Source organism: Salmo salar, chromosome 16, assembly GCF_965601325.2.
Source record: "Salmo salar chromosome 16, fSalSal1, whole genome shotgun sequence".
Lineage (NCBI taxonomy): Eukaryota > Metazoa > Chordata > Actinopteri > Salmoniformes > Salmonidae > Salmo > Salmo salar.
In genome coordinates, this window is record NC_138306.1 from 86535001 (window position 1) to 86548462 (window position 13462).

At 45.4% G+C, this 13462-nt stretch overlaps 1 protein-coding gene across 1 annotated transcript in view; it reads left to right on the plus strand.

Moving 5' to 3' along the window:
- Window positions 1–11555, plus strand: part of LOC106591572 (coiled-coil domain-containing protein 81) — a 39789-nt gene extending 28234 nt beyond the window's left edge. The window contains exons 9-14 of the mRNA XM_045698283.2: window positions 487–594; window positions 806–975; window positions 1215–1293; window positions 5013–5239; window positions 5481–5606; window positions 9592–11555. Of these exons, the coding sequence (XP_045554239.2) occupies window positions 487–594; window positions 806–975; window positions 1215–1293; window positions 5013–5239; window positions 5481–5606; window positions 9592–9730 (849 nt within the window). The 3' untranslated portion in view covers window positions 9731–11555. The remainder of the gene's footprint in view (window positions 1–486; window positions 595–805; window positions 976–1214; window positions 1294–5012; window positions 5240–5480; window positions 5607–9591) is intronic.
- The last annotated feature ends 1907 nt before the right edge of the window (window positions 11556–13462 follow it).

Genomic DNA, 13462 nt, shown 5'->3' on the forward strand with positions numbered 1-13462 from the left:
GTATTTGTGACATGGTGGTGTGTGTGTGTGTGTGTGTGTGTATTTGTGATGTGATGTGTGTGTGTGTGTATTTGTGATGTTGTGGTGTTTGTGTGTGTATTTGTGATATGGTGTGTGTGTATTTGTGACGTGGTGTGTGTGTGTGTGTGTGTGTGTGTGTGTGTGTGTGTGTGTGTGTGTGTGTGTGTGTGTGTGTGTGTGTATTTGTGATGTGGTGTGTGTGTATTTGTGACGTGGTGTGTGTGTGTGTATTTGTTACGTGGTGGTGTGTGTGTGTGTGTATTTGTGACGTGGTGGTGTGTGTGTGTGTGTGTGTGTGTGTGTGTATTTGTGATGTGGTGGTGTGTGTGGTGTGTGTGTGTGTGTGTGTGTGAGTGTGTGTGTGTGTGTGTGTGTGTGTGTGTGTGTGTGTGTGTGTGTGTGTATTTGTGATGTGGTGGTGTGTGTGTGTGTGTGTGTGTATTTGTGATGTGGTGTGTGTGTTAGGAGGACCGTCTGGAGATACGTGAGAACAACCAGAAGGTGGCAGCGTTCAACCTGGCAGTGTCTGAAGCCATGAAGGAGAAGAAGGTTGCTCGCTCCTCCCACTTCCATGTGAGCCCTGGCCTTGTCCAATCAGCACACTGATCCTCAGGGGATTTAAATGTTCTAGTTCAAATGGTTCACGGCTTTTCAGTTGCAGCATTTAGCATGCATTGGTCTATGCACAGTTACTATTGCAACACTTAGCCAATGGTCTAAACGTATCAATGAATGATGTTGTGATGATATTGAACCTCCCACCACCACCCCCCTCCCCCCACAGGGTTCGTACATCTTCAGGGGCCGTCCCCTCACCCCTCCCAGGGTCCATAAGCAGCGCGGCTACATGCAGGATCTGCGGGCCCAGGCGGAGTGGAGGAAGGGCCAGGTCAGCCAGACTCAGCAGGACCAGGAGCTTATTGACCTGCTACAACAAGTCCAGCTGGCACAGGAGTAGGTGATGCATCTGAGTCCCAAATGACACCCCATTCCCTATGTAGTGCACTACTTTGTTTTGACCAGGGCTCTTCAGTGCACTATAAAGGGAGTAGGGTACCGCGTCAATATGTTTGTCTAAAAGGAATGAACCCATGTAAACAGGCTTGTGGTCTCTACTCTACATACAGAATGCTGTGGTCATTGTACCTATGTCTCAGTTTCTACAGTGTGTGAATAGCTGTTGTGTGTCTCAGAATCGCCTTGCATAAGTCCCAGCAGCTCCACCTGAAACAGAAGAACACTAGCTGCTACAAGAAAGCCCTGGATACACAGGTAAGAGTCTGTCCTACCATATATTATATAGTATACCTACCAGACCCTACCTACCGGACCCTACCTACCAGACCATACCTACCGGACCATACCTACCAGACCATAACTACCGGACCCTACCAGGCTAGACCTACCAGGCCATACCTACCAGACCCTACCTACCGGACCCTACCTACCAGGCCAGACCTACCAGACCTACCAGGCCATACCTACCAGACCATACCTACCAGACCCTACCTACCAGACCATACCTAACAGACCAGACCTACCAGGCCATACCTACCAGATCATACCTACCTGATCATACTTACCATACCCTACCTACCAGGCCATACCTACCAGGCCAGACCTACCAGACCATACCTACCAGACCCCTACCTACCGGACCCTACCTACCAGACCCGACCTACCAGACCCTACCTACCAGACCCTACCTACCGGACCCTACCTACCGGACCATACCTACCGGACCCTACCTACCGGACCATACCTACCAGACCAGACCTACCAGGCCATACCTACCAGACACTACCTACCAGACCAGACCTACCAGGCCATACCTACCAGACCATACCTACCTGATCATACCTACCAGACCCTACCTACCAGACCAGACCAACCAGACCATACCTACCAGGCCATACCTACCAGACCCTACCTACCAGACCCTACCTACCAGACCAGACCTACCAAACCTACCAGGCCATACCTACCAGACCAGACCTACCATACCTACCAGACCATACCTACCAGGCCATACCTACTAGACCATACCTACCAGGCCATACCTACCAGGCCATACCTACCAGGCCATACCTACCTGATCATACCTACCAGACCATACCTACCAGGCCATACCTACCTGATCATACCTACCAGACCATACCTACCAGACCCTACCTACCAGACCATACCTACCAGACCATACCTACCAGGCCATACCTACTAGACCATACCTACCAGGCCATACCTACCAGACCAGACCAACCAGACCATACCTACCAGGCCATACCTACCAGGCCATACCTACCAGACCATACCTACTGGACCCTACCTACCAGACCATACCTACCGGACCCTACCTACCAGGCCATACCTACCAGACCATACCTACCGGACCATACCTACCAGACCAGACCTACCAGGCCCTACCTACCAGGCCATACCTACCAGACCCTACCTACCAGGCCATACCTACCAGACCATACCAACCAGACCAGACCTACCAAACCTACCAGACCCTACCTACCAGACCCTACCTACCAGACCAGACCTACCAAACCTACCAGGCCATACCTACCAGACCAGACCTACCATACCTACCAGACCCTACCTACCAGACCCTACCTACCAGACCAGACCTACCAAACCTACCAGGCCATACCTACCAGACCAGACCTACCATACCTACCAGACCATACCTACCAGGCCATACCTACTAGACCATACCTACCAGGCCATACCTACCAGGCCATACCTACCAGGCCATACCTACCTGATCATACCTACCAGACCATACCTACCAGGCCATACCTACCTGATCATACCTACCAGACCATACCTACCAGACCCTACCTACCAGACCATACCTACCAGACCATACCTACCAGGCCATACCTACTAGACCATACCTACCAGGCCATACCTACCAGGCCATACCTACCAGGCCATACCTACCAGGCCATACCTACCAGACCATACCTACCTGATCATACCTACCAGACCATACCTACCAGACCTACCAGACCTACCAGACCTACCAGACCATACCTACCAAAGACATGCCTCCCACCATGTGTTACACAAGTGCAGGTTGAAGTGGAGGGATATTTATGATGTTGATTACAAGGCTGTGGATTGAATAACTGAACTCCCAGGTGTGCTGCACAGGTTAAGGCTGAGCAAGGCAGAGGGGACCACTACAGATTGATGTTTACCTGACTTACTGTCTTGTTGTACAGGTGGAAACAGGAAAGGGCAAGCCGCAGAAAGCCAAGGGAGATAGGAGAGTGATGTTCCCGCCCATCCAGGGACAGACAGCACCAGGAGATGACTCAGAGCAGGCAGGAAACATAATATAGACAAGTCTCTATGGAGAGGAGAGGAGATGAGAGGAGAGGTTTAAGATAAAGAAGGGAAGGGATAGAGAGGGAAGGAAAGAGGAAGGAGAAATGGGGGAGGAAGAGGAGGTAAAATGCATGGTAAAGAAGGACAGTTGAGCTAGACTTGAAGTACATAAAGAAGAACAGTTGAGAAAGGAAATGCAGTAGATGAGGGAATTGAACAGTAGTCCAGCTCCTCTGTGGTGTCTATGTCTAGTCCAGGTTGAACAGTAGTCCAGCTCCTCTGTGGTGTCTATGTCTAGTCCAGGTTGAACAGTAGTCCAGCTCCTCTGTGGTGTCTATGTCTAGTCCAGGTTGAACAGTAGTCCAGCTCCTCTGTGGTGTCTATGTCTAGTCCAGGTTGAACAGTAGTCCAGCTCCTCTGTGGTGTCTATGTCTAGTCCAGGTTGAACAGTAGTCCAGCTCCTCTGTGGTGTCTATGTCTAGTCCAGGTTGAACAGTAGTCCAGCTCCTCTGTGGTGTCTATGTCTAATCCAGGTTGAACAGTAGTCCAGCTCCTCTGTGGTGTCTATGTCTAGTCCAGGTTGAACAGTAGTCCAGCTCCTCTGTGGTGTCTATGACTAGTCCAGGTTGAACAGTAGTCCAGCTCCTCTGTGGTGTCTATGTCTAGTCCAGGTTGAACAGTAGTCCAGCTCCTCTGTGGTGTCTATGTCTAGTCCAGGTTGAACAGTAGTCCAGCTCCTCTGTGGTGTCTATGTCTAGTCCAGGTTGAACAGTAGTCCAGCTCCTCTGTGGTGTCTATGTCTAGTCCAGGTTGAACAGTAGTCCAGCTCCTCTGTGGTGTCTATGTCTAATCCAGGTTGAACAGTAGTCCAGCTCCTCTGTGGTGTCTATGTCTAATCCAGGTTGAACAGTAGTCCAGCTCCTCTGTGGTGTCTATGTCTAGTCCAGGTTGAACAGTAGTCTAGCTCCTCTGTGGTGTCTATGACTAGTCCAGGTTGAACAGTAGTCCAGCTCCTCTGTGGTGTCTATGTCTAATCCAGGTTGAACAGTAGTCCAGCTCCTCTATGGTGTCTATGTCTAGTCCAGGTTGAACAGTAGTCCAGCTCCTCTGTGGTGTCTATGTCTAGTCCAGGTTGAACAGTAGTCCAGCTCCTCTGTGGTGTCTATGACTAGACCAGGTTGAACAGTAGTCCAGCTCCTCTGTGGTGTCTATGTCTAGTCCAGGTTGAACAGTAGTCCAGCTCCTCTATGGTGTCTATGTCTAGTCCAGGTTGAACAGTAGTCCAGCTCCTCTGTGGTGTCTATGTCTAGTCCAGGTTGAACAGTAGTCCAGCTCCTCTGTGGTGTCTATGTCTAGTCCAGGTTGAACAGTAGTCCAGCTCCTCTGTGGTGTCTATGACTTGTCCAGGTTGAGTAGAAAACAATCCCAGCACACTGGTGATCTTCATGCTCTGCCAATCAAATGGCTCTTCTTTAACCGAGAACAGGAAGTCATAGTTGAGAGATTCCAGTACTTATAGATACAGATGAGTTTCCAGTAGTTGTGAGCTCCTCTGTGATTGTAATCTTCACCCAGATTGAGTAGATAAGTCATTTGATGATCTTGATGCTCCACAAATCGAATGGATGTTATTTAACTAACGTATCTACCAGGTGAAGTACCAGGGCTCGGGCCTCCCAGCGCGCCTGCCCGACTCAGACGGCCCTGTGTTTGGCCAGCTGGACTGCACCCCTGCTGGGCTGTCAGAGCAGAGGCAGCGGGCGGAGAAGGTCTACCAGGAACAGCTGACCACGGCTAATAACAAGAGAAAAGAGCTGCTCCTTAACCGCAGCACCAAACAGAAGAACGAGAGAGAGATGCTCAACAGGAACAGGAAGGAGTGAGTGGGGGGGGGAGAGGTGGGGGAAAGGGAGAGAGAGGGAGTCATGGAGAGACAGGGGAGTGGGGAGGGTGAAATTCTCCACTTGAAATTCAGAAAGTGAGTGAATAAAATGAGAATGCAGAAAAAATTGGTTTGTGGAACAGTTCAAGGTTAAAGGTTAAAGGCCATTTTATATGAGATGTCTTGTCTATATGTTCTGTTTCTATATTTCTATATACCTCTCTCTCTCTCCTGGCAGACTGATAAACGACCACATCAACCGCTTTGAGAAGCTGCGTAATCTGCGGGCCTCGTTGGAGGAGACCTGGAGACGCAGCGCCGACCTGAAACGCCACCGAGACAGAGAGGAGAAGGAATTCATCAGGTAATGTACTCAAATCACAACCTGGATTGGCCCTAACCCTTCTATGTTAACAGATCTGTAAGATGGACACAATATGATGGACGCTTTCCCACTACACTGTTTATACCTATCCAGATCCTTCAGATCCCCCACGACACTGTTTATACCTATCCAGACCCTTCAGATCCACCACTACACTGTTTATACCTATCCAGACCCTTCAGATCCACAACTACACTGTTTATACCTATCCAGACCCTTCAGATCCACTACTACACTGTTTATACCTATCCAGACCCTTCAGATCCCCCACTACACTGTTTATACCTATCCAGACCCTTCAGATCCACCACTACACTGTTTATACCTATCCAGACCCTTCAGATACACTACTACACTGCTTATACCTATCCAGACCCTTCAGATCTACTACTACACTGTTTATACCTATCCAGACCCTTCAGATCCCCCACTACACTGTTTATACCTATCCAGACCATTCAGATACACCACTACACTGTTTATACCTATCCAGACCCTTCAGATACACCACTACACTGTTTATACCTATCCAGACCCTTCAGATCCACTACTACCCTGTTTATACCTATCCAGACCCTTCAGATCCACTACTACACTGTTTATACCTAGCCAGACCCTTCAGATCCACCACTACACTGTTTATACCTATCCAGACCCTTCAGATACACCACTACACTGTTTATACCTATCCAGACCCTTCAGATCCACTACTACACTGTTTATACCTATCCAAACCCTTCAGATAAACCACTACACTGTTTATACCTATCCAGACCCTTCAGATCCACCACTACACTGTTTATACCTATCCAGACCCTTCAGATCCACCACTACACTGTTTATACCTATCCAGACCCTTCAGATACACCACTACACTGTTTATACCTATCCAGACCCTTCAGATCCACCACTACACTGTTAATACCTATCCAGACCCTTCAGATACACCACTACACTGTTTATACCTATCCAGACCCTTCAGATCCACTACTACACTGTTTATACCTATCCAGACCCTTCAGATCCACCACTACACTGTTTATACCTATCCAGACCCTTCAGATCCACTACTACACTGTTTATACCTATCCAGACCCTTCAGATCCACCACTACACTGTTTATACCTATCCAGACCCTTCAGATACACCACTACACTGTTTATACCTATCCAGACCCTTCAGATCCACCACTACACTGTTTATACCTATCCAGACCCTTCAGATCCACCACTACACTGTTTATACCTATCCAGACCCTTCAGATCCCCCACTACACTGTTTATACCTATCCAGACCCTTCAGATACACCACTACACTGTTTATACCTATCCAGACCCTTCAGATACACCACTACCCTGTTTATACCTATCCAGACCCTTCAGATCCACCACTACACTGTTTATACCTATCCAGACCCTTCAGATCCACCACTACACTGTTTACACCTATCCAGACCCTTCAGATACACCACTACACTGTTTATACCTATCCAGACCCTTCAGATCCACCACTACACTGTTTATACCTATCCAGACCCTTCAGATCCACCACTACACTGTTTATACCTATCCAGACCCTTCAGATCCACTACTACACTGTTTATACCTATCCAGACCCTTCAGATCCCCCACTACACTGTTTATACCTATCCAGACCCTTCAGATCCACCACTACACTGTTTATACCTATCCAGACCCTTCAGATCCACCACTACACTGTTTACACCTATCCAGACCCTTCAGATCCACCACTACACTGTTTATACCTATCCAGACCCTTCAGATACACCACTACACTGTTAATACCTATCCAGACCCTTCAGATCCACTACTACACTGTTTACACCTATCCAGACCCTTCAGATCCACCACTACACTGTTTATACCTATCCAGACCCTTCAGATACACCACTACACTGTTTATACCTATCCAGACCCTTCAGATCCACTACTACACTGTTTATACCTATCCAGACCCTTCAGATCCACTACTACACTGTTTATACCTATCCAGACCCTTCAGATACACCACTACACTGTTTATACCTATCCAGACCCTTCAGATACACCACTACCCTGTTTATACCTATCCAGACCCTTCAGATCCACCACTACACTGTTTATACCTATCCAGACCCTTCAGATCCCCCACTACACTGTTTATACCTATCAAGACCCTTCAGATACACCACTACACTGTTTATACATATCCAGACCCTTCAGATACACCACTACCCTGTTTATACCTATCCAGACCCTTCAGATCCACCACTACACTGTTTATACCTATCCAGACCCTTCAGATCCACCACTACACTGTTTACACCTATCCAGACCCTTCAGATACACCACTACACTGTTTATACCTATCCAGACCCTTCAGATCCACCACTACACTGTTTATACCTATCCAGACCCTTCAGATCCACCACTACACTGTTTATACCTATCCAGACCCTTCAGATACACCACTACACTGTTTATACCTATCCAGACCCTTCAGATCCACTACTACACTGTTTATACCTATCCAGACCCTTCAGATCCACTACTACACTGTTTATACCTATCCAGACCCTTCAGATACACCACTACACTGTTTATACCTATCCAGACCCTTCAGATACACCACTACCCTGTTTATACCTATCCAGACCCTTCAGATCCACCACTACACTGTTTATACCTATCCAGACCCTTCAGATCCCCCACTACACTGTTTATACCTATCCAGACCCTTCAGATACACCACTACACTGTTTATACATATCCAGACCCTTCAGATACACCACTACCCTGTTTATACCTATCCAGACCCTTCAGATCCACCACTACACTGTTTATACCTATCCAGACCCTTCAGATCCACCACTACACTGTTTACACCTATCCAGACCCTTCAGATACACCACTACACTGTTTATACCTATCCAGACCCTTCAGATCCACCACTACACTGTTTATACCTATCCAGACCCTTCAGATCCACCACTACACTGTTTATACCTATCCAGACCCTTCAGATCCACTACTACACTGTTTATACCTATCCATACCCTTCAGATCCACTACTACACTGTTTATACCTATCCAGACCCTTCAGATCCCCCACGACACTATTTATACCTATCCAGACCCTTCAGATCCACCACTACACTGTTTATACCTATCCAGACCCTTCAGATCCACCACTACACTGTTTATACCTATCCAGACCCTTCAGATCCACCACTACACTGTTTATACAGACCCTTCAGACATGCTAGCATTGGGGGTTAGGGTCAAGAAGGAGAAAAAGTCGTGATTTGGGACCGGCTGATTGAGTCGATCACTATCATGATAGTTGACGTCTGCTATCTGTACCATCACATTCTGACGTTGATCTCTGATGTCTCTGACAGGTCTGGGAGCAGTCTGCTATCTGTACCATCACATTCTGACGTTGATCTCTGATGTTTCTGACAGGTCTGGGAGCAGTCTGCTGGTTGATTGACCACATTCTGACGTTGATCTCTGATGTTTCTGACAGGTCTGGGAGCAGTCTGCTGGTTGATTGACCACATTCTGAGGTTGATCTCTGATGTTTTTGACAGGTCTGGGAGCAGTCTGCTGGTTGATTGACCACATTCTGAGGTTGATCTCTGATGTCTCTGACAGGTCTGGGAGCAGTCTGCTGATTGACCACATTCTGAGGTTGATCTCTGATGTCTTTGACAGGTCTGGGAGCAGTCTGCTGGTTGATTGACCACATTCTGAGGTTGATCTCTGATGTCTCTGACAGGTCTGGGAGCAGTCTGCTGATTGACCACATTCTGACGTTGATCTCTGATGTCTCTGACAGGTCTGGGAGCAGTCTGCTGATTGATTGACCACATTCTGAGGTTGATCTCTGATGTTTCTGACAGGTCTGGGAGCAGTCTGCTGATTGACCACATTCTGAGGTTGATCTCTGATGTCTTTGACAGGTCTGGGAGCAGTCTGCTGATTGACCAGTGTGAGCAGTACCGCCGCTGTTACCAGTGCAAGAGGAAAACAGAGAACTGTGGAGAGACAAACATCTGGAAAGAGTCTCACTACATCCCTGGCTCTCGCCTCATGGTGTAGACCACTGAAACCTGGTCTCAGAGCAAACGTATCCATGCCACTCCATTTAGTATGATATGTTACTTTACATTAGATTACATTACATTGGCTTAATAACATAATTGCGGTCGTACAATATAATACAAATTGTATGACGTATCCTACGTCTTGATCGCACCAGTATCCTTTGACCTGTTTAGTATGATATATCACACTCGACTGCTTTAGCATGATATATCACACTCGACTGCTTTAGCATGATATATCACACTCAACTGCTTTAGTATGATATATCACACTCGACTGCTTTAGTATGATATATCACACTCGACTGCTTTAGCATGATATATCACACTCAACTGCTTTAGCATGATATATCACATTCAACTGCTTTAGTATGATATATCACACTCAACTGCTTTAGTATGATATATCACACTCGACTGCTTTAGTATGATATATCACACTCGACTGCTTTAGTATGATATATCACACTCGACTGCTTTAGTATGATATATCACACTCGACTGCTTTAGTATGATATATCACACTAAACTGCTTTAGTATGATATATCACATTCAACTGCTTTAGTATGATATATCACACTCGACTGCTTTAGTATGATTTATCACACTCGACTGCTTTAGTATGATATATCACACTCGACTGCTTTAGTATGATATATCACACTCAACTGCTTTAGCATGATATATCACACTCAACTGCTTTAGTATGATATATCACACTCGACTGCTTTAGTATGATATATCACACTCGACTGCTTTAGTATGATATATCACATTCAACTGCTTTAGTATGATATATCACACTCGACTGCTTTAGTATGATATATCACATTCAACTGCTTTAGTATGATATATCACACTCGACTGCTTTAGTATGATATATCACACTCAACTGCTTTAGTATGATATATCACATTCAACTGCTTTAGTATGATATATCACACTCGACTGCTTTAGTATGATTTATCACACTCGACTGCTTTAGTATGATATATCACACTCAACTGCTTTAGTATGATATATCACACTCAACTGCTTTAGTATGATATATCACACTCGACTGCTTTAGTATGATATATCACACTCAACTGCTTTAGTATGATATATCACATTCAACTGCTTTAGTATGATATAGCACACTCAACTGCTTTAGTATGATATATCACACTCGACTGCTTTAGTATGATATATCACACTCGACTGCTTTAGTATGATATGCTACATTAGGTTAGGAGTTAAGGTTAGGAGTTAGATGAAAGGGTTAGGGGAAGGGTTAGCTAGCATGCTAAGTAGTTGCAAAGTACCTAAAAAGTAGTATGTAGCTGCAAAGCGGCTAATTAGCTAAAATGCTAAAGTTGTCTGTGATTAGATTGAAATACGTAACCTTTGGCTTGCTGAACGTTTGCTCTGCCTTAAGTAACCTACTGTCATACCAACGTAACATATCATGCTCATTTGAGTGTTCCTGGATTTACATATGCTAAAAAGGAGATGTTCTATTGGAGTGGCACGGATTTTAGTAAAATCAAAAATATGTTCTGAGACCAGTCTGATGGAACGCATGATGTGTAACCGCAACAGAGCTGGGATCAATCCCATTTCAATTCCAGTCAATTCCATTTCAATTCCAGTCAATTTCGGAAAGTAAATCAAATTCCAAATTTGCCTCATTGAAAAGCATCGAAGATAATTGTAGTTGGAATTTCAGTGTACTTCCTGAATTGACTGGAATTTAAATAGAATTGACTCCAACCCTGAATAATCATCAGAAGACTACAAATCTTAGACTTAATCCTATGAATAAACACCAGTCTGTGAAGGATAATACTTGAATATGTTTGTGCTTGCAGGCTAATTGAGTGTGTCTGTTAATCATGCATTCATGAGTGTTTGTTTCTGCTCTTCTGTATTTTTTTTGTATGTTTTGTTGTGTGTGTGTGTGTGTGTGTGTGTGTGTGTGTGTGTGTGTGTGTGTGTGTGTGTGTGTGTGTGTGTGTGTGTGTGTGTGTGTGTGTGTGTGTGTTTTGTCATCTTTGATTGATCGTAAAGCAGCTTAACCAATCCTGTCGGTCAACAAAATGACCCATTGGCTGTGGACTCATCTCTTACCTAGTTACCATTCTCTCCAGTGCACAAACTGGCCAACTAGTCTGTGATGACGTATAACAAACACTAGGGGGCGTGATAGAGCAGAAGGTCTCGAGGAGGGAGAGAAGGATGACTGTCTGTTAATCAGAGATAGTAGAAGATAGATGGAGGGATGGAGGGATGGAGTACAGTCAAGGAGGAGAGGTGCAGAAGGGAGAGAGGATGGATGAAAGACTGCAGGGAGTGAATGAGGGGGAGAAGTGCATGTGTCGGCTTCATTACACAAAGTATGAGTTGCATCCCAAATGGCACCCTATTCCCGACATAGTGCACTACGCTCTATTGGGCTCTGGTCAAAAGTAGTGCACTATGAAGGGAATAGGGTGCCATTTGGGATGGATGTTCTGCTGAAGTTCAAGAAGAGGTTATTTTAGCTTGTTAGTTAGTGGAATCTCTGTATCAGTCTCTTCTTTCCCAGTCCTCTCACACTGCCAGTTATCTGTACACACACAGTTGTAAGAAAAAGTATGTGAACCCTTTGGAATTATCTGGATTTCTACATAAATTGGTCATAAAATTAGATCTGATCTTCATCTAAGTCACAACAACAGACAACATAGTGTGCTTAAACTAATAACACACAAATTATTGTATTTTTCTTGTCTATATTGAATACATAATTTAAACATTCACAGTGTAGGTTGGAAAAAGTATGTGAACCCCTAGGCTAATGACTTCTCCAAAAGATAATTGGAGTCAGGAGTCAGCTAACCTGGAGTCCAATCAATGAGACGAGATTGGAGATGTTGGTTAGAGCTGCCCTGTCCTATAAGAACACTCACAAAATGTGAGATTGCTATTCACAAGAAGCATTGCCTGATGTGAACCATGCCTCGAACAAAATAGATCTCAGAAGACCTAATTGTTGACTTGCATAAAGCTGGAAAGGGTTACAAAAGTATCTCCAAAAGCCTTGATGTTCATCAGTCCACGGTAAGACAAATAGTCTATAAATGGAGAAAGTTCAGCACTGTTCCTACTCTCCCTAGGATTGGCCGTCCTGCAAAGATGACTGCAAGAGCACAGAGCAGAATGCTCAATGAGGTTAAGAAGAATCCTAGAGTGTCAGCTAAAGACTTACAGAAATCTCTGGAACATGCTAACATCTCTGTTGACGAGTCTACGATAGGTAAAACACTAAACAAGAATGGTGTTCATGGGAGGACACCACGGAAGAAGCCACTGCTGTCCAAAAAAAAGATTTCTGCACGTCTGAAGTTTGCAAAAGAGCATCTGGATGTTCCACAGTGCTTCTGGAAAAATATTCTGTGGACAGATGAAACTACAGTTGAGTTGTTTGGATGGAACACACAACACTATGTGTGGAGAAAAAAAGGCACAGCACACCAACATCAAAACCTCATCCCAACTGTAAAGTATGGTGGAGGGAGCATCATGGTTTGGGGCTGCTTTGCTGTCTCAGGGCCTGGACAGCTTGCTATCATCGATGGAAAAATGAATTCCCAAGTTTATCAAGACATTTTGCAGGAGAATGTAAGGCTATCTGTCCAACAATTGAAGCTCAACAGAAGTTGGGTGATGCAACAGGACAACGACCCAAAACACAGAAGTAAATCA